Source organism: Panthera pardus, unplaced genomic scaffold (assembly GCF_024362965.1).
Source record: "Panthera pardus isolate Hobbes unplaced genomic scaffold, ASM2436296v1 HiC_scaffold_27, whole genome shotgun sequence".
NCBI classification, from domain to species: domain Eukaryota; kingdom Metazoa; phylum Chordata; class Mammalia; order Carnivora; family Felidae; genus Panthera; species Panthera pardus.
Genome location: NW_026526843.1, coordinates 110,277,065 through 110,304,105, shown reverse-complemented (window position 1 = coordinate 110,304,105; position 27,041 = coordinate 110,277,065). Strand labels below are relative to the sequence as shown.

General features: G+C 38.6%; 1 protein-coding gene across 5 annotated transcripts in view; it reads left to right on the top strand.

Moving 5' to 3' along the window:
- CDKL5 (cyclin dependent kinase like 5) overlaps window positions 1-27,041 on the top strand; it is a 214,001-nt gene that overhangs the window by 105,125 nt on the left and 81,835 nt on the right. For all 5 annotated transcript variants that reach the window (XM_053891794.1, XM_053891793.1, XM_019431633.2 and 2 more), the window contains exon 4: window positions 19,988-20,033. In XM_053891794.1, coding sequence (XP_053747769.1) covers window positions 19,988-20,033 — 46 coding nt within the window. The remainder of the gene's footprint in view (window positions 1-19,987; window positions 20,034-27,041) is intronic.

Genomic DNA, 27,041 nt, shown 5'->3' with positions numbered 1-27,041 from the left:
AAGTCAGTTAGCATATAGTACAACAGTGATTTCAGGAGTACATTGCTTAATGCCCCTTACCCATTTAGCCCATCCTCTCTCCCCAACCCCTCCAATAACCCCTCTGTTTGTTCTCCATATTTAAGAGTCTATTATGTTTTGTCCCCCTCCCTGTTTTTATATTATTTTTGCTTCCCTTCCCTTGTGTTCATCTGTTCTGTGTCTTAAAGTCCTCATATGAGTGAAGTCATATGATATTTGTCTTTCTCTAATTTCGCTTAGCATAATACCCTCCAGTTCCATCCACGTAGTTGCATATGGGAAGATTTCATTCTTTTTGATTGCTGACTAATACTCCATTGTATATATATATACCACATCTTCTTTATCCATTCATGCATCCATGGACATTTGGGCTCTTTCCATACTTTGGCTATTGTTGATAGTGCTGCTATAAACACTGGGGTGCGTGTGCCCCTTCGAAACAGCATACCTATATCCCTTGGATAAATACCTATCAAAATAACACCAGCATTCTTCACAGAGCTAGAACAAACAATCCTAAATTTGTATGGAACCAGAAAAGGCCCCGAATAGCCAAAGTAATTTTGAAGAAGACCAAAGCAGGAGGCATCACAATCCCAGACTTTAGCCTCTACTACAAAGCTGTCATCATCAAGACAGCATGGTATTGGCACAAAAACAGAAACATAGATCAATGGAACAGAGTAGAGAACCCAGAAATGGACCCACAAACGTATGGCCAACTAATCTTTGACAAAGCAGGAAAGAATATCCAGTGGAATGAAGACAGTCTCTTCAGCAAGTGGTGGTAGGAAAACTGGACAGCGACATGCAGAAGAATGAACCTGGACCATTTTCTTAGACCATACACAAAAATAAACTCAAAATGGATGTCGGTGCTTAAATTTCCACAGGCATTTAACCACTCTGTGACTTACCTGAATCAAATATCTTTCAAATTCATATAGAAAAATCATCAATGCCATTTAAATATGTTCTTAGTTGATATATAAAGGGATCTTTGTTAGTTCTAGCTCAAGAGAAGCCACAGAAAACTTAAAAGTAATTCATTAAGCAGACATGCCTGCTGTGGTGAGTCCTGCTGGATGTTGCGAATAAAGAATACAAAGGGCATGATGCATAATTTGGAGAGCCCATAGAGAGAAGGCTCAGGACATGCCTCAGAGACCTCATCTCTGACCACATGACCACAAAGATGTGGTCTCTGCCCTTGAAGAGTTCATAGGCTGTCAGAATGAAAATGTCAAGGGGGGAGCCTGGGTGGCTCAGTGGGTTGAGTGACCGACTTCAGCTCAGGTCATGATCTCACGGTTTGTGAGTTCGAGCCCCACGTCAGACTCTGTGCTGACAGCTCAGAGCCTGGAGCCTGCTTCGGATTCTGTGTCTCCCTCTCTCTCTGCCCCTCCCCCACTCATGCTCTGTCTCTCTCTGTCTCAGAAATAAATAAACATTAAAAAAAAAAAGAAACAACTAGGTCATTCCTTTCAAAACTCAGGTGGTTGGTCTTTTTAACAAGATAATATTTCAGTCTTTATTTTCTGTGATGTTTTTAGTTCAAATGTACATACCTCTATTCTCTCTGTCTCCATTGCTTCATTTCTTCTTGGTCCCTGTAAGATTCTTAAGAGGTACTTCGAGCAGCTAAAGTGCCTAACTCATTTAGCCTACCCTTTTGGAGTGTCTTTGTGCTAGGTCTTAGGGGCATAGAGTTATGTGAAGTGTGTGGGCTGATGGAGCTTAATTCCAGTCTGAGGTGGGACGTGAGGCTGAATGGCATATCCCAGATTCCACTGCGGCTGTGGTAAGAGCTTGTAGTGCTAGGGACCACAAAACAACCTGGAGGATCTTGAAGTGCTTCCCAAAGGAGAGTTTTAAAGGAAAAAAGAAGAATTAACTAGAATTAGCAGGGTTTGCTTCTTGTGACTTAAGTAGCAGCTAAAAAAAATAATAATAAAAAAATAAAGTCACCTCATGGGTACTTCCTTACCCAAATAAATATTCTACTGAATTGCACAGTACCTCTTACCTGGTAGGAGCTTGGAAAATGTTTGTTGATTGAATAAATGAATCAATGAAGAAAGGACGAATGCTAGAGGCAGAGTGTAAGCAAGTATTGGGAAGGTTCACTTGAGAAATTGCAAATAATTAGCTATAACACGAGCGGGGGCATTTTGTTTGTTTTTGGTTTTTGGTTTTTTTGAAGTTAGGAGATGAAGCATGGAGTTAAAACTTTATACTGGAAACCTTGGAAAGCTGCCAGGCTGCATGGTATGTAACACATCTTTCTTTTCCTCAATCTGGTGATTGACAACAGAGTATGTTTGAAATATCTATCATGTGCAAACTGATGACCTCACTGAGGTCTTAGAGAATCTTACTAGAAGAGGATTTCAACCAGAATGCTTGAGTGATATTTTTGGCATCAAATAACTAGCCACACAATAATTTTCTTCATTTTATAGAGTGTTTCTTGGCTAATTCTCTTGAAAAAGTGAACAGTTTGAGACTTCTTTTCCACAGTTAGTTTAAAAGCATGGTCACTTTTGGGATTTTTGTCCTTTCCTCTTTTGCTTTCGCACTCAAGGTGGCCGGCTCAGCTTCCTTATGTGATGGTGGTAAAGAGTTCCATGCCTGTATGACAAGGTGGTACAGTTCATTTCTGTGGACGTTTTTGTTACATACCTATTACATGTAAGATAAAGTGCTGAGTACTTGTCTATAAAAGCAAACCAGACTTAGTTCTTTCAAAAATATTTAGGCTGTTTTATGTTTGATATTCATCTCTTTCCATGGTAAGAGAAAGTGAATGTGGTGTTTTCTAGTTTGCTCCACAACGCATAAAAGATAAAACAAGTTTTAACTAACTGAACTCTAGATACTTGGAAGGTAAGTTTTTAAGAAAAATTTGCTCCCTATGTTGAATGTAATTTTCAGTTCTCTACATGAATATGGTTATGGCAAAAAGCAGGGACTTGGAACTTGTTTCAGATGTTAGTTATACCATCTTTGTCTGCATATGTGTGAGCATGTCTATCAGAAGGTATGATCACATGGTCCCTGGAGGTAATCCAGTTCAGTTGTTTGAATAGAGAGCTTCTACGTTTCTCTCACTCTCCCTATCAGTCTTTCACATTTGGGCAACATTATAGTAAACTGAAGGACCTTATGCCTTAGGAACCTAAAGATGTTATACAGAACATAATTTCTGTTGCTTTTGAACTTTGGAGTTTCCTTTTTTTTTTTAGTTTATTTATTTTGGGAGAGAAGGAGAACATGAGTAGGGGTGGGGAAGAGAGAGAGAGAGGGAGAAAGCATCCCAAGCAGGCTGCACACCTGCAGCACAGAGCCCAATGCAGGGCTTGAACTCACAAACCATGAGAGATCATGACCTGAGCTGAAATCAAGAGCCCGACACGTAACCAACTGAGCCACCCAGGTGCCCCAAACTTTGGAGTTTCTGTCCAAAAACGCAGGCATATTTCTCATGAATCGGAAAAAAAAACACGTTGTTTTGGCTTTCTTTACCAGTTTTCAGTATTCCCATTTTTCTTTATAGGAAAATGTCAAAGTAGGGCCCCAAATCAAGGATTATAGATTTCATATTTTATATATACATGTATGATCCCATCAGCTTATTGATGAATAAAAGGAAAATAGAATGAAGCATTCTTTTTTTTTTTTTTTTTTTTTTGGATACATATTTTTTAAATTTTTAGTATGCTCCACACCCAACGTGGGGCTCAAATTCACAACCCTGAGATCAAGAGTCACAGGCTCTACTGACTGAGCCACCCAGGCGCCCCAAGAATCAGACATTCTTAAGCAGTGGTTTTACAGTCATTTTAGCAGTACTGTTTCTAACTTGAGCAGCAGGTGTGAGCTTATACTCATGGGCCTGATTTTTGTTAGCACTTCTAGGAAGCAGTGAGCAAATTGCCTCTATTGTAGCTCTGCTACTGTTAGCATTCTATACATTGTTTACCCACTGATGTCTGAAAAACTTAAGTCTGCTGACTTCAATAGTATCTACATAATTTCTTGGAAAAAATTGGCCCTAAGAAAGTTAGGCACAGTCATTCCTTCCTTCAGTAAAGGAATCTGTAGCAAGCTACTTGTCTATCACTAGTTCAACAGGACAGTAGATTTTTGTCTTCATTTGGACCATAGTTTTTTATGTTGATCATCAGTCTGTTTAATTTTAAACCTTTTTTTTTTTCCCCCCCCGTCATTGTATCTGAATACTTATGTATTTAACAGGGGTAATATTTCTGGAATACCTGGTGATATATCTTTGGTGAATAAATTGGTTTTTTTTTCCTGACTTTTTCTTCTATCCTGGTTCCAGGTGAGAGAGTAGGGTGAATGCCTCTGTGTAGGGGAAATTATTGTGAGACTTAAAAGAGAAATGATAGGCAGGCCCCTTCCGGGTGCCAAAGACATGTATGTGAGCAGAACAGGCAGAGTTAGGGCAGGCAAGTCTTGACTTTCTCCCCCCAGCCCCCATTACCTCAAGGAACTGAAATTCTGGATTTAGGGAGACAGTAGGTTGAGGGTAAAGCCAAAAGTGTAGGAAGCTTATGCTCCATTCCCCTTTTGGAACTGAGGAAACTGCCTTGCAAAGTTGCCTCATCACAATGGAAGCAGCAACAGCAGAGTAAAATGTGGCATGCTGTGGTTAGGTGGAGAGAGGATTCCTGGGTCTCCTTCAGCTTGTGATTGGCCCCTAAGGAATCTCCAAGTTACTTCACACTCCAGGGAGCTGGGTTGAAAGCCAATGAACCTGTCAGTGGGATGCTGTATTGAGGGGCAAGCCAACAGCACTATAGTTGATAGCCAGGTTGTGGGTATAAATGAGAGTCTGGATGCCTTCACCCTCAGTTAAAGCAGTGAATGAGCCAAACAACCAGGCCAGACACCCACACATAACCTGAGTCCACAGTCCCCATGGGGTCCAACAGCATTATCAACCAGTGTCTGGGGTCCAGGGCTATAAGGCATCTTGTCCTGGAGACCAGAGTCTCAGGGGACAGTATAAGGGCCTCTGTATATTTGTCTGAGAACCCTTCCCTTACAGTGAAGTTCTGTAATCCCACCCACATCCATACACCCATTTGCCATCTTGGTAGAAACAGGGAGAAAATCTGAGGGGGGAAACTGACCATAACAAATCAGAGCCACACTGAGATACCACCTCACGCCGGTCAGAGTGGCTCAAATGAACAAATCAGGAGACTATAGATGCTGACGAGGATGTGGAGAAACGGGAACCCTCTTGCACTGTTGGTGGGAATGCAAACTGGTGCAGCCACTCTGGAAAACAGTGTGGAGGTTCCTCACAGAATTAAAAATAGACCTACCCTATGACCCAGCAATAGCACTGCTAGCAATTTGCCCAAGGGATACAGGAGTGCTGATGCATAGGGCACATGTACCCCAATGTTTAGAGCAGCGCTTTCAACAGTAGCCAAATTATGGAGAGAGCCTAAACGTCCATCAACTGACGAATGGATAAAGAAGATGTGGTTTATATATACAATGGAATACTAGATGGCGATGAGAAAGAATGAAATCCTGCCATTTGCAGCAACATGGATGAAACTGGAAGGTATTATGCTAAGTGAAATAAGTTAGTCAGAGAAAGACAGATATGTTTTCACTCATATGTGAATGTTGAGAAACTTAACAAGACCATGGGGGAGGGGAAGAGGAAAAAAATTAGTTACAGAGAGGGAGGGAGGCAAACCATAAGAGACTCTTCAATACACAGAACAAACTGAGGGTTGATGGGGAATGGGGGGAGAGGGGAAAGTGGGTGATGGACATTGAGGAGGGCACTTGTTGGGGTGAGCACTGGGTGTTGTATGGAAGCCAATTTGACAATAAATTATATTTTAAAAAAATGAAAGAGCATCAAAATTGGCAAAGATGAAGTCAAGCTTTCACTTTTTGCAGATGACATGATATTATACGTGGGAAACCCAATAGACTCCACCAAAAGTCTGCTAGAACTGATACATGAATTCAGCAAAGTTGCAGGATACAAAATCATTGTACAGAAATCAGTTGCATTCTTATACACTAATAATGAAGCAACAGAAAGACAAATAAAGAAACTGATCCCATTCACAATTACACCAAGAATCATAAAATACCGAGAAATAAACCTAACCAAAGATGTAAAGGATCTGTATGCTGAAAACTATAGAAAGCTTATGAAGGAAATTGAAGAAGATAGAAAGATGGAAAAACATTCCGTGCTCATGGATTGGAAGAATAAATATTGTTAAAATGTCAATACCACCCAAAGCAGTCTACACATTCAATGCAATCCCAATCTAAATTGTACCAGCATTCTTCTCGAAGCTAGAACGAGCAATCCTTTTTTTTTTTTTTAGTGTTTGTTTATTTTTAATATGAAATTTATTGTCGAATTGGTTTCCATACAATACCCAGTGCTCATCCCAACAGGTGCCCTCCTCAATACCCCTTACCCACCCTCACCTCCCTCCCACCCCCCATCAACCCTCCGTTCTCAGTTTTTTTTTTTTTTTTTTTTTTAATTTTTTTTTAACATTTATTTATGTTTGAGACAGAGAGCATGAACAGGGGAGGGTCAGAGAAAGAGGGAGACACAGAATCTGAAACAGGCTCCAGGCTCTGAGCCGTCAGCGCAGAGCCCGACGCGGGGCTCGAACCCACGGACCGTGAGATCATGACCTGAGCCGAAGTCGGCTGCTTAACCGACTGAGCCACCCAGGCGCCCCAGTTCTCAGTTTTTAAGAGTCTCTTATGTTTTGGCTCCCTCCCTCTCTAACCTTTCTTTTTTTTTCCTGCCCCTCCCTCATGGTCTTCTGTTAAGTTTCTCAGGATCCACATAGGAGTGAAAACATATGGTATCTGTCTTTCTCTGTATGACTTATTTCACTTAGCATCACACTCTCCAGTTCTATCCACGTTGCTACAAAAGGCCAGATTTCATTCTTTCTCATTGCCACGCAGTATTCCATTGTGTATATGAACCACAATTCTTTATTCATTCATCAGTTGATGGACATTTAGGCTCTTTCCATAATTTGGCTATTGTTGATAGAACAAGCAATCCTGAAATTTGTGTGGAACCACAGAAGACCCCGAATAGCCAAAGTAATATTGAAGAAGAAGACCAAAGCGGGAGGCATCACAATCCCAGGCTTTAGCCTCTACTACAAAGCTGTAAGCATCCAGACAGCATGGTATTGGCACAAAAACAGACACATAGACCAGTAGAATAGAGACTCTAGAATTGGACCCACAAAAGCATGGCCAACTAATCCAAACCTTAAGAGACTCTTAAAAACGGAGAATAAACTGAGGGTTGATGGGGGGTGGGAAGGAGGGGAAAGTGGGTGATGGGCATTGAGGAGGGCACCTGTTGGGAGGAGCACTGGGTGTTGTATGGAAACCAATTTGACAATAAATTTCATATAAAAAAATAAAAATCAAAGAGACTATAAACCAGAAAAGACTGAGGTATCACAGAATGCAAATTAAATCAAGGTCAGAGCTAGTAAAGAAAGGTTAAAAGTTATAGAAAGTTAAAAAGCTGCAATTTCTTGGCACATCTTAGATCTAGAGTTTGAGGATATATTTCCAAAGTTAAATTTAAATTTTGTACTCTGTTCATTATTGAGCACAGCTTAAGTCAATGATTATCTGATTGGGGATGTAGATTGCTGCAGTTGGCATGCCTAATTAATGTTCTGTCTCATTTGATCACTAGAAGTAAGTTTTTCATTTTCTCATTATCTACTTACTGTTATAAAATAAGGACAAAATGAAATAAAGTTCTAACACAGTTGTGCAACAGCTGTGGTATGGACAGGATAGTTAATGTTACTAAACTGAAATGCTGCTGTCTGGCAGGCATCATTACCATGTACTCTTTGAAATTACCTTTCATTTTCAGACACAACCACAGTTTGAGTGTGGTGTAGACAAAGTGGTTTTAGAGCATCTGTATATAATGTCTGAAAGAGTTCTATGAAAATTAAGTATATCTTGAATTTTGTATGATCTATAAATAAGGAGCTAAATTGTTTTGAAAGTCTCTCCCTTTCTATTGAAAAGAGTTGCTATTTGCCCTGCCATAGAGGTTAGTGGAAATTGTTCTTTGGATGCCTAAATTTTCCTCTTAATAACTGCATTTTATTTTTTGAACTTTGTATTATCTAATCTATAATATTAACATAGGATAGCAAATTCATATTGGTCTATAACTATGAGGTGAATTATTTTTAAATAATTCATTTTAAATCAACTTTATTGAGGTATATTTTACATATATACAACAAGATGTACCCATTTGAAGTGTACATTTCTATATCCAATGTAGATTGGAAATTGTAAATTTCCAATAGAAATATCCATTTCTATTATCCAGTGTCCAGGTTGACACTGATCCACTAACAGTCATACTGGGCCTTGTTAGATGTACTTACAAAGCCTTTCTGGATATGTGGATTTGTTTGTATTTATCAAGTAAATGTTTGAAGACATTTATGGTTTCTATTCTTATATTTATGGCACCCAATTGTTGGCCATTTAGGTAGCTCTAAGTCTCACACTAGTATAGGATATGTTCATTTTTAATGTTCAAATTAAAGTCGTTGAAGACTTTATTGTAGGAATTCCAGCGGCCTCCTTAAGAATATGGCTTACATTTACAGGAGAGCCTCCCTTTTGATTTTCTCCTCCCACAAAACTCATGGTCTATTATCTCACCTCTAGAGGCTCTTCCCTTCTTTCTGTTCCACATGGACCCAAGCTTTACCGCTTTTCTTTGATTTTGCCAAAGCACCGCTAATACAAAATGACTGGATGTTTGTGGCATGTTTCCACTAAGGATTTGGTGACCTCATTACTAAACAGGACCATAAGCAACATGTTGGCCAGTTCTCAGATCTGTGACTATTTCTGTCATGGGAAAGCTTCATGTCCTAGAAATGTTAGATATTAGTAGTTATGTGACATCTCTGTTTTTATACTATGTTTTTTCAGGCTGGAGGAAATGTCACTAGTTTTATCATAGAATGGAGTAGAGGTGATGGTGAAGGATAACAATCTTTATTTTATTGTTTCAGGTGGAGAAATAAATCAATAAGTGCTAATTTTTTAATTTAGTAGGGCTTCTTATATAACCTGATAAATATTGGCAACCTTGTAACTGCAACCATTTTATATAGTAATGCTAAAGAAGAGGTTTTTAACAGAAAGAATGCAGTATCAGTTTTGCAATGCATTTTTGTGATTTGTTGGAGGCTAGCATAGCAAATAGCAAAATAGGTTTTTAATCAAGATACTGTAATTCCCTCTGAACTTTAAGAGCTTATTCAAATTCTTGCCTACTAAAGGGCTTCTGGAGAGGGCCAGATGAAATTTTAAAGAGTCTTATGTTTCATTATCTTCATTTTTTGAAACCTTTTAAAGAAAGAAACAAACAGTTCTATCTTAATATGTCTCCTAGGGATATACTGTTCTTTTAAAAACTTAAATGCATATGTTTGTATTCTGTGTTCTCATGTTTTATTAACTTTGAAAAAAGTCCCTCTATACTAAAGAATGTCTTTTTTTTTTTTTTTTTTTTTTAATTGTGCTAGGAAAAGGTATTTCTCTGTTAGGCTCTAGTGGGATTAGTAAATGATGCCCAAAAATAAGTATGACCTGGGCCAGCAGGATGTAAATTTTGAATTGGTGCTGCCGTACAGTGAGACATTTACACTGGGTCTTTCTCTGTCTTGTTCGGTACACTTTGGGACCAGTCATACATTATTTTTCACCCACATGCTTGTAGTCTAGTGGTAGAGTCAGACTTTTATCCAAGTGGTCATAAAATATGTGAAAGTGTCACTTTAGTAAAAATTACGAAGAGATGTTTGCCAAGAGAACATATGGGGCTTTAGACTTAGTCACAAGGCTGTGAGAAGGCTTCCCTGAGCAAGTGAGGAATTGTGCCAAGGTCTGAGAGAGAGGTAGTTTAGGGTTGAGTGGGCAGGGGAGGGCAAAGCTTTTAGGAGCAAAGGGAACTATAGTAGGGGAGGTCTTGGTGACGATGGCTGTCGCTCACCAAGCAAGGACGACCTAGGGAGAGGAGGCTGGAGAGTGTGCCCAGAGTGATCCCTTGATGGGCCTTGCTGGCTATGTGAAGGGGCTTTGACATAGTCTTTAAGGGCAAGGGAGTTTTACTAGAGTTTTAAGGGGAATGGTGGAGTGGAAACAGATTTCCATTTCTAAATAGCCACCTGGCTTTCCCAGTGGCAGACACATTTATATTTGAAGGGTTAGAAGGCTGGGTAGTACTCCACGTGGGAATGTGAAAGGCTTGGATTGGAATGGGAGTCAGGTAGAGCAGAACTGTGGACTGATTTGGAAAAGATTTATTTAGGAGGCTAAATTCAACAGCACTTGAGTAGACTTGGGGTTGTAGACAAGGGAGATATCAAGAGTGACCCTAAATATCTAGCTAGATATTTATCTGGTCACTGAGCTGTGGGGACAGGAGCCAGGACCAGGAAAAGAGGGAGTGGTTAGGCATTCTTTCTAGATATTTTATACTTCATTTATTGTCCTCTTACATCTCAATAAAGATTTATGGAGGGCATTTCCAGCACAGAGGGGGGTAGAAGGGATTTGATGGAAATAATTTTTTTATGGAAATAAATGAGAAACTAGATTTTGTTACAGAGGAATTTTACTACCGACTTGGCTTGAAGGCAGTTGTTTTCTATGTGAGTCTTAAGATTCCACTTCCCCCATCTTCCTTTTTTGGCTGCTTGCTGTCTTGTGTTCTTGATAATGTATTAATATTTTCATGAGACAGTCCTCTTACTAGAGGCTAAGCATGAAGTAAATTCATTATGAGTTTTCCTTGTAATGCTTTTTAAGATGTTAGCATTTTTGTGAAGTACTCTTAGCATACAAATCATAGACAGTTTAGAATTTACACCAGTATTTCCTGTGACAGTATCCCCATAATGTAAACCTTTGTAGCAGTTTTGCTAGTTATTGGTGTAGACTTTGTGTGACTGCTAAATTGCTTTTGGCCGACTGAAAAGCATCACTGAATTTTTAACAAAAAGTAAATAATATATTTTCATCTATCTTTTGGTATATCTCACTGTATAATGTTTAAATGGGGCCATGTTACAAAAGTTATTATAAAAGTAAACGTAATCTCATTTTGTGAAAATGAGATGAGTGTAGACATTTTAGTCCCATGATTAATAGCTTTACTAGTTTTTGAAGAATTAGTCTTTTAATCATCTCATTTTCACCTAAAATTTCTTTTCATGGTATATAATTCTTTTAATTTTTAAAAAAAATTTTTTTTTAACGTTTATTTATTTTTGAGACAGGGAGAGACAGCATGAACGGGGGAGGGTCAGAGAGAGAGGGAGACACAGAATCTGAAACAGGCTCCAGGCTCTGAGCTGTCAGCACAGAGCCTGACGCGGGGCTCGAACTCACGGACCGCGAGATCATGACCTGAGCCAAAGTCAGATGCTTAACCGACTGAGCCACCCAGGCGCCCCTATATAATTCTTTTTAAAAGCTTTACTTGATCGCCTCAAAGTGACCATTGTCTCTTTTAAGGGGGAGTGTTAACGGTGGAACACCACAAAACAGTTAAAATGAATAAACTAGAGCAGAGTGTTTCATTGTCGGCACTTTGGACATTTGGGGCTGGGTAATTCTTTGTCATGGGGGCAGTCCTATGCAGTGTATGATGTTCAGCAGCAGCCCTGGGCATCTACCCAGTAGATGCCAATAGCCTCCTACCCTACCCCATTGTGATAACCAAAAGGGTCTAGAGACATTGCCAGATGTCCCCAGGCAAGGGGAGGGGCACAATTGTCCCCAGTTGAGTGCCACTGCACTAGGTTTATGTTTAAATCTCAGAAACACAATGTTGTGTTTAAAAACAAAAAGCTGGGGCGCCTGGGTGGCTCAGTCGGTTAAGTGTCCGACTTCGGCTCAGGTCACGATCTCGCGGCCCGTGAGTTCAAGCCCCGCGTCGGGCTCTGTGCTGACTGCTCAGAGCCTGGAGCCTGTTTCGGATTCTGTCTCCCTCTCTCTCTGACCCTCCCCCGTTCATGCTCTGTCTCTCTCTGTCTCAAAAATAAATAAACGTTAAATAAATAAATAAATAAATAAATAAATAAATAAATAAATAAAAACAAAAAGCTGTTGCAAAAAGATGCTCACAGTAACATGCCACTTACGTGATTTTCAATGTTCAAAACAGTAAAATCGTTTATGGGTAAATCCATTTGTGATAATAAAAACATGCATGGGGGAATGCCTGGGTGGTTCAGTCGGGTGAGTGTCCAACTTTGGTTCAGGTCATGATCTTGAGGTTCATGGGTTGCAGCCGCACATCACACTCTGTGCTGACAGCTCAGAGCCTGGAACCCGCTTCGGATTCTGTGTCTCCCTCTTTCTCTGCCCCTCCCTCACTCACACTCTGTCTTTGTCTCTCAAAAATGAATAAATGTTTCAAAAAATTAAAAAAAAAATAAAAACATGCATGGGAGTGCTACATAACAATTTCAGGATAGAAGTTCCCTCTGGGGAGAGAAGGAATGGGAATGAATGAAGGTATATGTATGACATTTTACATTTCAGCGCGAGTGATCAGAAGCAAATAAACCAACATATTATCGACTTCAATCTGACCTGTTTTCTGTATATTTACATGGTCAATGTGCTTTGAACTCCTGCGGCCTATCATATAACATTTGTTGTACTTTTAAACTATTTTCATAAACATTAATTTACTGACATACATTATTACTAACGTATACACTTCTGTGTATGTGAGATGTTTCATTTACTCACGTCAAACCTAAGATGTCACATAAAACCTCATGTAAAGAAAGCAGGGGCCCAATAAACTGTTCTTAGTTGACTGACTGAAATGCTCTTCTTATTGGCTATAGATTGTTTTCCTTCCTGATATGGTCTGAAGTACTTCAATTTAGTAGTTGATCTAACTTTTAATATTGGCAAACTATGGTAGTTTATAGGTGATAAATAATATAGGAAAAGAGATTTCTTGGAAAGCAGTCTAGTTTTTATCCTTGTGTATCCTGGTTAAAAATGTGTATTTCTATGGTACTTGGCAAACACATGTTCCATTGTATCTACCTGCCATGGAATGTATCCTGTGCTTGAATTTACTCCTATTTTATAAGTGTGCTCATAATGTAAAAATTAATCATTTATTTTAGAAGGTTTCTATGAAATAAGAGTCAGAATAAAGATGAAAATAGAGCAGACATTAGGAAACCATTAGAAAATTTTTATTGGTGATAGCATGTATTTTTGAGAAAAACACAGATGAGAAATAATGATGTCTCCCCACTGTGGAGGTGTGTATGTTTCAAAATATGTCCTTTTTAGCAACAGAACTTAACATACATGGCTTGCAAAGGTGGTAGAGCATGACCATGGATGAGAGAGAAATGGCTTCCAGAATCAGATTTCGTGGGTTTAAAGCCTTAGCTTTATTACTTCTCAGCTGTATGATCTTGGGGTAAAATATAGAACCTCATTAAAACTGTTGAATCAGTATGTTGTACACCTGAAACTAATGTAACATTGTGTGTCAAACTATATTCAACCCCCCACCCCACACAGCTCAGTATATCCTCATCTATAAAAATGAGCATGAGGGTAAGATCCTCTTCAGAGTGTGATTTGAGTATTAAATACATGGGAAGCACTTAGCACAGGGCCTGGCACAAAAATACTTAAATAGCCTAAAATAAACCTTGCTTTTTCAGGTACCATATCGGTCTATACTGTAACAATGTCTATGTTTGTAGGGTTTTGCTTCTGTTGAAGGAGGAGCATTTCATTGTGTAAAAGCACTTAGGACATTTGGGATATTTGCATACAAAAAATGTGGATTGAAGTATTTTAAAATACTTAAGAGTCAAGTTGTATTTCCTGCTATTTGGATGAAGAAATAAAGAATTTTTCCCAAGGTATGGCTTCCTCAGGGAGGAATTAATTACAAAATGAATTGTACGGTATAACCTTTGGAATCCATGAATAGTAAAATCGAATCGCTATTTTTTTTCTGTTCTCCTTTATAATGCATGTTGGGTATTTTAAATTACAGAGCAAAACATTTAAAACAATGATTTCTGAGGCACCTAGGTGACTCAGTGGGTTGAGTGCCTGATTCTTGATTTCGGCTCAGGTTATGACCCTAGGGTCCTGGGACTGAACCCTGCCTCGGGCTCCACTCTGAGCATAGAGCCTGCTTGATATTCTCTCCTTCCCTCCCTCTGCTCCTCTCCCCCATTCTCTCTCCCCCGTCTCTCAAATAAATAAAATGAAAAAAAAAAAAAAGATTCCTGATGCTTCCTTATAAAGTATATTACCAATTTAGAGAATTCAGTTTTCCAGAGCATAATTAAATCAAGTTATGTAACTATATTTTAAATAACTTAGTAAATTTTATGATTGTTAATACCAATTAGTTGTTTTGCCAACATCTTTTTTTTAATGTTTTTATTTCTGAGAGAGGGAGAGAGAGGATGAGCAGGGGAGGGGCAGAGAGAGGGGGAGACACAGAATCCAAAGCAGGCTCCAGGCTCTGAGCTGTCAGCACAGAGCCCGACATGGGGCTTGAACTCACTGTGAGATCATGACCTGAGCCGAAGTTGGATGCCCAACTGACTGAGCCACTCAGGTGTCCCATGTTTTGCCAACATCTGAGGGAACGGTTGATTCTGGCCATAAACCATTGACTAGGGAGCCTTAGATAGTCACTAGCAGGAGTAAGGTTGGGTTACAAGTCTCTGTGTTCAGGATGGTTGTTCAGTGATTGAGGCATGATTTTTGTAGGGTAGAGATCTTGCGAATGCTGAAAGAAATATAGACCCTCTGGATATTTTTCTATTTTTTACTACTCATAAAATTTATTTTTCATTCTCTTTCTAAATTTTTTTCAACGGAGGAAATTTATTTTGGTAAATGTTAAATGCCTTGATATAGCTTGTTCACACATGGAGATAGCAGTACAATTCAGGAACCTCTTTCTTTTTGCATTCCAAAATCATATAATTGTAATTTTGAGACAAAATTAAGGGTGAGGTATGGAATTACCATTAATAACATATATTTTATCACATCCTTAGTTTGTTGTTCAAAATGTCAGCTTTTAACTAACCCCTTGTTTAAACAAAGGGAGATACTGAAACAAGTAGCAAATTATGCCTATCATGCTGACTACAGCTGGTGACATTCTGTTGCAGACGTTGTGGGGGCAATGGCATGCTTTTGTGAATAAATTGAATTTAAAACAGTTTTTCAGAGCTATTTTTCATATATTTTTCTTCTTTGTCTATACCTATATGATGTGTAGCATCTCAGGGTGGTGGTAGTACAAGTAATAAAACTTGGTGTGTCTCCTCTTACCTCTCCATGACATACCCATGAAGAGATTTAAAAAGAAAACCAAAAAAAACTGATAAAATTTCTGTTAATTAAGAAGCTAACAATTGGTTGTTGGCCAAGTCCAGGGAGATGGATTGAAAAACATAGCCTTGAACATCATGCTCCTTATTCTACTTTCTGAACCAGCATAGGGCAAACTGTCAAAAAGGAGTGGGACACATACTGCTTTTGGGTAGCGCCCATGCCCGCTGGAGCTGGAAACAGGCAGCCGTCTCATGGTGGTAATTGTCATTTGACCCTGAGAGAGCTGGAGTTCTCTGTCCCCCAACTAGCCTACATCAGTACCTGTATTGCCAGAATTTTCCAGCAACGAAGCACCCCAAATACAGTATGGCATGAAGCAGAGAAGGTAGGAGGCAGCAAGTTGAGTCGTAGGATTCACAGACTCCCATGGCAAGGTGTAGTGAGTGTAGAGTAGAGGGAACAGGATGTGCTAGGCAAGTGTGGGTCCAGCGAACAACTTATTCTGACAGCCCTTCCCCAGGTGATCCAGCCTCAGAGCAGCCAACACAACCAGAGGAGTGTTTGCTGGGAACCCAGGTTTTGAAATTGGGCTCGGTTGCATCAGTCGGCCTTTTGACGCTCGGGAGGCTGAAAAACCCAACTAGCTTTTTGGTTGTCAGATGCCAGGCCTAGTGCATCTCTTCCAATCTTTAAAAAAAAAACAAAAAAAAAACAAAAACAAACAAACAAACAAAAAAAAACAAGCGGGGAGGTGTACCTTATGAAAAGATAAAGATAGGGCAAGACAAAGAAAACACTGCTCTGAAGATTTAGAAGCAACACATAGTTCTAAAAATGATTTTTTGTAACAAGCAGATGAACACTCCTGAGGGAGAGCCAGAAGGATATGACCTCTATGGTGAGAACAAGTTGAAACAAGGCAAAAATTATCAAAGCCAGCTGAAATAAGAAGATAAGCCAAAAATGAAGAAAGTAAAAGAGCACAATTGATGCAACAGTTTTGATTAATTCACTCGTGAAATAGTCATTCGTGAAATATTATTGAACCTACTATGTGCCTGCTATTCTAGGCACTTACGCACTAGTGAATAAACCATACAAGGCAATTATGAAAGATCCAACCTAAAAGTTACAAGGTTTCTGGGGAAAAAATATTAGGAAAATAGGTTTAGAAACAACATTTAAGGTTGCTAGAAGAAAATTTTTCTAAGTTCATTGATTTCCAGGTAATACTAGCTCAAAACCTCCCCCTCCCCCTCCCCCCCGATACTGTCTTCTGGACATACTTTGGTTAATTTAAAATTTTTATTCCAAAGAAAAGAAGTCCTAACAGGATCTAGGCAGAAACAAAGTTATCTATGTTAAAAATCAAATTGGCTCCTGACTTTATTTTCTTCTTCTTGTAAGAAGAAAGTGTATGGAGAAGAAGTACATGGATTTTGTTAGAGACTTTTTACTCCTATGTGCTGGAAAGTTGCTTTAATAAATGTACAAACGTACAATGTCTGTGATGTGCATGGCACTTTGCAGGGCTTTGCAGTGCATAAGATTTTATAGGGACCCCGAAGATGGTGGAGAACGTAAGGTCGCCTTCCCAGGAATTCTGTGCCTGCCAAGTTGCCATTCGTGTGTGAGAGAACTTGGACATATGTCATGACTTTCCTCAGAAAGCTACTCAAAGATGCACACTGAGCAGAATCTTCATGCAAATTGAGCTCTAAACAAGTGTGAAAACCACAGTAGAAAAGGACCGGAGGTAAAGGTTGAAGCTAATAAAATATGTAAAGAAATACAGATTACATATAATAGCTCATGTGTGTATAATTACAAATTAAATACAACAGCCAAAATCTATTCTCAAAAATAAATTTAACAAAATGGTAAAAGAAGAACCAGGGTCTATAATCCCAGATTAATTTAAAACAGTTTCAGGTCACAACAATCTAAATTGGTTCTGATATAAGAATCAACAGATCAATAGTATAGACTAGACTAGAAAGCTCTGAAAGAAAATCTAGAGCATATATGTAAGAGTGCTAGGAAACAACAAAGAACTAAAAATTCATGGTAAAGAGTATTGGGAAAATTGATTCAGTATTTAGAATTCTGTTGAATATAGATTCCCTCACTATGTTAAATTACAGGTGGATTAAATAAATTATAGGTGGATAAAGACTTAAGGAAAGAAATTAAATCATTAGAATATTGAGACATAACTGTGGATGAATATTAACCATACTCAGGCTGAGTAAGGACTTTGAACACAAAAGTAGTGGACATAAAGGCATATATCAATAAATGTGACTGTAATAATAAGTTATATTCAACAACAACCAAGCCCTAAATAATTCAATGATCACGTTAGTCTAGGGAAAATATTTGTAACAAAATTTGGCAACAGGTTCTCATCCATGAATCAACAAGAAAAATATTAACTTTAGTAGACCTTTTTTCACTTACCCGTTGATAGAAGGAAACTTCTGACCTCACTGATGTCTAAAGACTTTTTTCAATGATTGTATTTACTGTGTATTTACTGTTAGCTGTGGTCATAGGATGGGTATTCTTATATACTGCTGAAATGATCTGTGAAATGATATATTTTGGATATCAGTTTTGGCAGTATCAGGAGCCTTTAATGTTCATACCATTTGACCCAGTTATATCACCCGCCGAATTTACTCTATGAAAAATAAAGAAGCAGATGTTAAAGTATGTTCATTGACCAAACAGTTAAATAACGATACATTAAAAATGATGGTTTTAAAAATTATTCAATGACAGGTTAAAATGTACCTCATGCAATATCAAGTGAAATAAAAGCAACATGTAACACCATATACAATATTACAATTCCAATTTGAGAAAACTTTACTGGAAGAATACAAACCAAAATACTAGCAAGGGTTTTATGCCTTTTATATTTTAGGTTTTCTGTAATGAGTTTACATTATTTTTATAAGCAGTTTGAATAAAAGTGAAATGTTAAATTTCTTTCCAGCACCTTCTGCTCTTAAGTGCATGTAAGTTTCCACCAGACATCGAAGTGATTTTATATAGAAAGCTTCATCTCTTTGGCTTCATTCTTTAAGTAAATATATAAACTGTATTGAGTGAGTGAGTGAGTGAGAGGGAGGAAGAGAGAGAGAGTTGAGAGGATTTCCATGATATTGGTGAAAGAGTAACTTTTGTACAGTGAATTCTATTTATGAGATGCCAGAAATTAATGCATTTCTTTCTTCAAGGTGATGTAAATAAGTTCGTTGTCAATTTAAATTTGTAGTCCTATCATGATTTGAACTAAGTGAGACCTTTTATAAAATCAGACAAAGGTAATACTTAGGATGCAGCAAAAGGATGCCTGTGGGTCTCCATTTAGAGTGCAGTATAGGATGAAGCATGACCTGGAAGAACTCTGCCCTGCAATGCGAGCATTTTGACTCTCCCTGAATGCGTGTATAGTGCTACCTCTTTCTTTGTGCCGGGAGCAGTTTCCCAATAGGGCGTGTTCTTTCCCTTATACCTTGTACCTTGTTGGTTATTGCCTGCTAGTGCATGCATTTGTAAAGACTTTGTTTTGATGCAGTGACAATCTTTTATTAAAAGATTTGCTCCTACAGATCTGAAAGTATAGCCACTTAGAGTACAAAAGAGCAGACCTGAGTCATTCAGAAGACCTTTCTTTATAACATATTGGCTTTGAAGAATGTATATATTATTTTGCCAAAAGCTTTTTTATTCCTTTTTTAGACCAGAATAAGACATGAGTTATTTAACCTCGTGGTACTTAGCTCTGAGCATTTTCATTTCCTTTCCAGCCTTCATTTTCTTCTCCAACCAAAAAAGACACACAAAAATTTTTTTGCAATGTTTCCGTTTAAAGTGGGGTTTTGCTCACAACCCACTTGTGTTCAGGAGAAGGAAATAAAGGCAAGAGTGGGGGTAGTGATTGGTATTTGGCAGCAGATGTTTGTCTCTCTTTGGGTTTGAAATGACTATCCATAGAGAAGAACTGGGGAACTAGGCTTGTTAGGAAAAGTAAAGTGAAGGGCGGAGACTTAGAAGGGGAACTCTGTTACCTGCAACTACCAAGTATTGTAGAAGCCTTTTCTTTGCTATAGAAGCCTAATTAAAATGTGCCCCTGAGTTTCAGAAGGAACTACAGATGATGGTAAATATTATATCATATCAGTCATCCTGGCACTTTTTTTTAGCGTCCAGACATTAACACTTATGGTTTATTCATGGTCAATTGCCATCTCTGCTCTCGGTTCCCTTCTCTCTCCCTTTATTTTTCCCTTCTCTGACAATGTCTGCAGGGTGCTTAGAAAGAGAGTTTTGGAACCAGGAAATGAGGGGCTGGGAAAGAAGAGGATTTTTTTTTTTTTACTCTCTGGTTTCTTGCCCTCAGTCTCCAAATATACCCCGACACCAATGGGATTCCCAGTTTCAAAAACACTGAGGAATGACTTTCTGCCTCTTTTTTCCTTTGCAGGAAACACATGAAATTGTGGCAATCAAGAAATTCAAGGACAGTGAAGGTATACGTGTGTGTGTGTGTGTGTGTGTGTGTGTGTGTGTGTGTATCTGTCTTTTTGTTGTTTAGTCCTTGTGAACAGAATGTAGAAGAGATGGGATCTAGCTGATTAGCCTTTGTTCCTGAAATTTTAACATCTGCATCTCAGAAAGTGAATATAGCATATTTATTATCATGCTTTGCTTTGAAACATCTAGCTCCTTCTGTGTAAATCAAATCTCATGATATTAGAAAATTTATGTATTTTAAGGTACAGTCAGCACTGGAAATCTTGCTTCAAATGCTAGGTAGAAGGCATGCTATTTATAAATATTATTAAAATGAGAAAACTGATTTGAAATAAATATTTTTGTGAGTTCACATAAGTAGGAAGGGCTGTGTGAAGGGCTTTGGTATTGATTACTATGATCTTCAGTTCTTAGTTAGAAATACAAGGATAAGTAGTATGTAAATGGTATCAAGAAAGTGATTTTGTATTTAAAATGACTCATTGGAAGAATAAAAGCTTTTCAAGAAGAAATACCGTAGTTGGGGTCCTTGGTCACATGTCCAGACCATTTCAGATGGAGTACTAAAATTACCCTATGCTGGGGCACCTGGGTGGCTCAGTTGTTTAAGCGTCTGACTCTTGATTTTGGCTCAGGTCATGATCTCACAGTTTGTGGGATCAAGCCTTGTGCTGGGGCTCTGCGCTGACATCACAGAGCCTGCTTGGGATTCTCTCTCACCCGCTCTCTCTGGCCCTCCCCAGCTTGCATGGACATGCACGCGAGCTCTCTCTCTCAAAATACATACGTAAACTTTAAAAAAGAAAGAAATGTTAAAAAAGTTACCCTATGCTGGGCAAGAAAATTTTAAATAAAGCACTTAAAAAAAAATGTACAAAATATAAATAAATAAAGCGTTTCAGTAGTTGATTAGGTTTTAAATCTAGATTATTGGCCATCTAAGGATAGCCTAGTAGAAAAACTTACCACGAAGACATGCATGGCCTTTGAGAAGCTCTAGGCAGCATTTTGCCAATTTTCTTCCTACAGAGATCCACAGAAATATTTTTTTTTACATCCTAATCCAGTATCCACATACATAATGTCCTATATATAACTGAAGTAAAAGTGTCATAAAACTATTTTACTAATGGGAGGTTCTTCATTTTTTGTTGTTTCCTGCTCATATAAATTCACATAAATGCCTATTTGTGGCATCAGATAACATCGATTTTACCACTGAATCATAACCTGCCTTGTGGAAAATAGTGCCCCAGGGTAAGAGGCACAGCATAGCATTAACTTTCGTATCAAATTGGAAGTATGACAATGGCAGTCGTAGCCTACCTTTATCAGCACACATTGACTACACACCGTAAGCCTCTATATTTGTGAACAGTTTCATCACCCATACTTTAGACACTTAGCGAACATTAAATAACAAAAAGGGCTCACTAACAAGGTCCTGGGGTAGATTCAGTAGTATTTGATATATCCCAACTCTGATGTGCTGGTTATGTGGAGCATACGCATATCATCTGGGAAACCTTAGCAGCCGTTGTCTTGCCAGCCTTAAAGAGAATGCAATAAAAAAAGCTTTTAGCTTGTTCTAAAGTGGGGGTGGGGGGGACCTGCTTCAAAGGATATACCTGTAGTCTGACAGGAAGCAATAGCCCCAGGCCAGTCCACTCTGAGACCATTGGAAATGAGCTCTTTGAGCAGTGGCTTTGGGCTAACCACAGGTGTCCAAGAGACAAATGGTGATCTACTAAAAAGAGTGGTTGCAACAGTAGATCAAAGCATAACCTTTGCCTTCATGTAAAGACTTCTGGCTGTGCATTCATCTTGTAAGGCACGTCGTCAAGCATCAGTTAACCACCAAAAATAATAATTGTCATGAAGTTTTTGAAAAGCAGTACAAACTAGGCCACGTATGCCATTGCTTTAAAGAAAAAAAAACCTGCCATATTCTTCACAATCTCTGTTCTGTTCATACCATTTCTTAGCTTCAGTTAAACAATGTGTTTGTACCTGTTGTGATGATACCTTCAGAGTGGTAATCAATAACATCTGTTTAAATGTATTGAGCCCTGAGACAGGTGCTATGAAAGCCCTGAAGAATAAATCAGGGTGATTTCAAGAAGCTTAGTAGAATTAAGACCTGTAAGTAAATAGCAGTAAAACAGAGTAGAAAGCAGTCAGTGCCTGAATGAATTTGTTTAATTTTGAGGCAAGAGACATTGTTTCTAGCTGTGGTATCCTGGGAATGTATGAATAGTGTAGACATTATAGGAAACATTTGATCAGCCCTTATTTCTGTGCACTGACAAAGCATGAATCCCCTCTACCCTCCTCTCTGCCAGACCATTATCAGTTACCATACCTTACAGGCATTGCAGCCTTGTCACCCATCCGCCTTGCAGATGGACACCTTTGTAGGTACGCCCATATATACTTCTGGATACTTCCTAAACATTACTGTGATAGAATCTAAAGACATGCAATTATTCATAACTTTTTAGTTCCAGTTCTATTCTAGGCACACTTTTCAACTGTTTCTAGCTCTCCCTGGGAGATATCATACTCTCTGTTCTGTCTTAACTCTTTCCCTCCTGCCTGAGTAGAATCTTTTTTTTTTTTTTTTGTTAACATGGAAGCAAGAGCTTTTTTAAATAGTTGTTTGTTTGTTTGTTTGTTTGTTTTGAGAGAGAGCAAGAAGGCAAACCGGAAGAACAGAGAGAAGGAGAGAGAAATCCCAAGCAGGCTCTGTGCTGCTGTCAGCACAGAGCCCAAGGCAGGACTTGAACTTAGAAACTATGCAATCTTGACTGAGCTGAAACCAAGAGTTGACGCGTAACTGACTAAGGCACCCAGGCACCCCACTGCCTGAGTAGAATCTTGCTTAATGGAATGTGTGTGGTGAACAATCCTTTTGGAATGTGAAGTGTATATAGATAGTTTAGCACAGATGAGAATGTCCATTCAACCCCTATGTAAACCACTTAATTCTGAACCATTCTATCACCTTAAATTTCAATCAGGAAAATTCTAATAAAAAGTAGAGTTTCATCAGAATATCCTTAATGTCATATAGCTCTCATTAATCTCTTTTATTAGTTTCTCTGAAAATATTCTGTTGATATTATATGACCCTTCTAAACCCAGTGTTTAAAAATTTTTGTGAAGGTCATGACATAATCCTGTAAAAACATTGTTACACTGAAATAGGATCTGAACTTGGTCTGATTTGCACTCAAGCTAATCCAGTATTCTCGTACTGATGATATGAAGGGATATTTTATGAGTATATATTACCTTCTGTTAGCTTTAAAAGATTATGATCATGTCCTATTTTCTTGTTAAATTTGTAAATATTTCAACACATTTTTATAAAATGTTTTTGAAACTACATAAGGTAGGACCAGTATTTTGTTCAAGCTGTCCTTGTTATCCCAGGATAATAGATCACTACCTAAAATGGGAACTAACCTTAAATAGTAAATAAAAGGTTAGATTGGGACTTTTAAGTTGAGAAAATGGAACAAAAATTATGAAAATATGTTTACTTCATTTTATAGTTAACACAATTTAGATTATAATAGCTATTTCTTAGAAAAAAGAATCCAGTGTTAACTTTTTTGAGGGAGGGGTAATTTTTGCAGTAAAATTATAGGCTAGGACAATGAATGACTTTCATAATGATAAAAAGAGGCTTATTAAAAAATATACAAAAAACTTTGTCAGTTTTATCTTTATTTTTGTATGTCCCTGTCTTTCTGACTACATCCTTGTCAGTATTTTGCTCTCTAGTTGTTAGCTATTAGAACTCTAACAATCATTTATTCATATCTTTTGTCTATGATTCTCCTACATACTGGGTAGGGATTAAAACCTCATGTTAAAAATGAGTACTGTGTGAGTGATGACACTTTTATCTGAGATCACTTCATTAGTTAATAGTTTTTTGTTTTTATTGACTTTTGCTGCTTTTAAAAAATATTTTTAAAAAATGTTTGTATTTTTGAGAGAGAGACAGAGAGACAGAGAGACAGAGAGACAGAGGGAGTGGGGGAGGGGCAGAGAGAGAGAGAGGGAGACACAGAATCCGAAGCAGTCTCCAGGCTCTGAGCTGTCAGCACAGAGCCTGATGCGGGGCTTGAACTCATGAACCGTGAGATCATGACCTGAGCCGAAGTTGGACGCTTAACCAACTGAGCCACCCAGGCGCCCTGACTTTTGCTTCTTTATACATCATTATAAATGCAGAGTTTCAGATGATGAATTCTTAATGATACCCTGAGTGATATAGTATTATGAGTTTGTCTATTAATGTAAGTTCTCACAGAGAAACATTAACTATAAACACCTAACCAACCAGAAGTCTTCAAAGGATTAGTTCTATTCAGTATTTGGGTTTTCTGAGAAGAGAAAAATGACCCCAGACTAAAAAGGTACTAGAGATTATTTAGTTAAAAGATACATTTTGGACTATGTATAATGATAGATTTAGCCTAATTCATCTCCCCTTCCTATAACTACAATTCTCTACAATGAGATTAGATGTCCGAATGATAATCTTCTGTCACTGTTGGACCAGCATTCTCATGCGCACACGTGTACAAATGTCTGTCATCCTCAATTTATTAAATAATCCAAGAGCAGTGATTTAGAAAAGATAGATTTGAGTGAACAAGAGTTAAAAATGTTGTCTGCTCATCCTTTACTTGAGGAGGTCCTGTGATCTAGGATTTATCTTTTATTTAAAAAAATTTTTTTTATGTTTATTCATTTTTGAAAGACAGAGACAGAGCACAAGCAGGGGTAGGGCATAGAGAGAGGGGGACACAGAATCTGACACAGGCTCCAGGCTCCAAGCTGTCAGCACAGAGCCTGATGCGGGGCTCGAACCCATAAACCACGAGATCATGACCTGAGCCAAAGTCGGACACTCAACTGACTGAGCCACCCAGGCGCTCCTAGGATTTATTTTTGACGTATATTTGCATCTTCTGGTGTGACAACATCTTTTGCTTCTTAGGACTTTCAGTCTTTTCCTAAAAGTACGGGTGATGGGGTGAGGAGGGATCCTCCCTACTTGTTACATGGCAAGGAGGCTGATTCTCAGGGAGCTGTATAGCAGTCCACAGTTAAGATGGAATTTAGGTTGTATCTCTGCTTTTATATCAAATTAAAAGGCTTGCATTTCATATCCTGCTGTTTATCTTTTCTGTAAATAAATACTTTTTTCTCTTGGAATGGACATATTCTTTCTATTTTTATTTAAAAAAATTTTTTTTAACGTTTATTTATTTTTGAGACAGAGACAGAGCATGAACGGGGGAGGGTCAGAGAGAGAGGGAGACACAGAATCCGAAACAGGCTCCAGGCTCTGAGCAGTCAGCACAGAGCCTGACGCGGGGCTTGAACTCACGAACCGTGAGATCATGACCTGAGCCGAAGTCGGCCGCTTAACCGACTGAGCCACCCAGGTGCCCCGGACATATTCTGTTTAAACATGAGAGAATGTGTAATTGGTCATCCATTCTTTCCTCCAATTTATTTCATCCTTATTTCTACTCAGACATTAGAAAGCTCTATCCTGATTTCTGGATTGAGGGAATTCTGGTCACATTTTTGCATAATGGTATAAAACAAGAGCTCATAGTCTTTGCTCCTTAAATTCAAGAACTTGATTTCTCTGTAGGAGAGGCCTTGAAACAAATTTTCCCACCTTTGGTTAAACAGAATTCAATTAACTAAGCTTGAACATTCTGGCTAGTCATGATTTCACCAGACTTTCTTTTAATGTCCAAAATGGATCTCTTCAAGCTTCAGGGGTTCTTCTAGGATTTGATGAACATTTGCACCCTTCATAATGTAATACATTTCCATTGTGCTCTACCCAGTCTCTGCTGAATTCATCTTTTTTAGTATATATGATAGCGGCACCACCATTCAAACCCCCTTGGCCGTGTGAATCGCCCTCTTGTTGGTATTCCTTCTTCAGTCAGGGCAACCCTTATGGTATCCTGATGATTTTGTACAAGGATGGGTTGGCTTTTTTTCCCCCTCCCATTGTACCTGTTTAAAGGTCCATTTTGGGGGGCCTCTTTGTCTATACAAGAATGTCAGGTTTATGATTTCATAAAGTAGGTTACAGCTATTTCTGGGTTTCTTTTCCAAGCCCACAGTTCTTTAAAAATAGAGTTACAATAGAGTTTCTGTTCATCTTTAGGTTTTTCTCTTTTTATTACTTACTTTGCATTACTTTTGCTCCTGTGACTTTTTTTTCTTAAAAATTGTTTTTCTTTTAACTTTAGTGAATCTCCCTTCTTGATTCTTAGTGTGTTAACTTGCCTAACTGGCAAGCTAAAAGCGGGTTAGTTCTTTGTTTTTTTTCTTACTTAACGTCCTTCTTCTACCCTGCCATTTAATCATCAGTCAAAAAAATGTATGTAACATTGTCAGACTTGCTGCCTGTACTAAGGTAAACACCCTCAGTGGAAACTGACGACCAAGCCCATTAGCATGCACATAAGCAGGACTTGCTCGGATGCACCAGGTCTTAGAGCTGCAAGGACCTTCGAATCCTCTAGTAGAAGCCCAATTTCTGTTTATAGCCAAGGAACCCACGGTCCAAAGCTGTACAGTTAGTATGTGATTAACTGGGAAAGATGCAGGCCTCAGGATCTTTGAGTTTTTCTTCCATCCATACCATGCTGCTTTGCCACTCAGCTCAGCAGTAGCAGAGTGTAGACCCGGACCTGGGTGTTCGAGTGACTCTCTAAAGCTTGCTCACTACCATCCACCGTGTTGCCTGTGTCCCTTTGTTCCACTTAGTGTGGCATTCCCTTCCCTCACCCCGAGGAAGCTATTCTTTATAGACTTGGGTTCTTCATTTGTAAACTGGAGGAGCCTTGCCTATGTAAAGAATCCACAGGATTATCTCAACTGGAAGGCAGGGATTTTTGTGCTCACTTGAGTAGGCTGTGCCAACACCTTTAAAAAATTGCCTCACTAAAGAG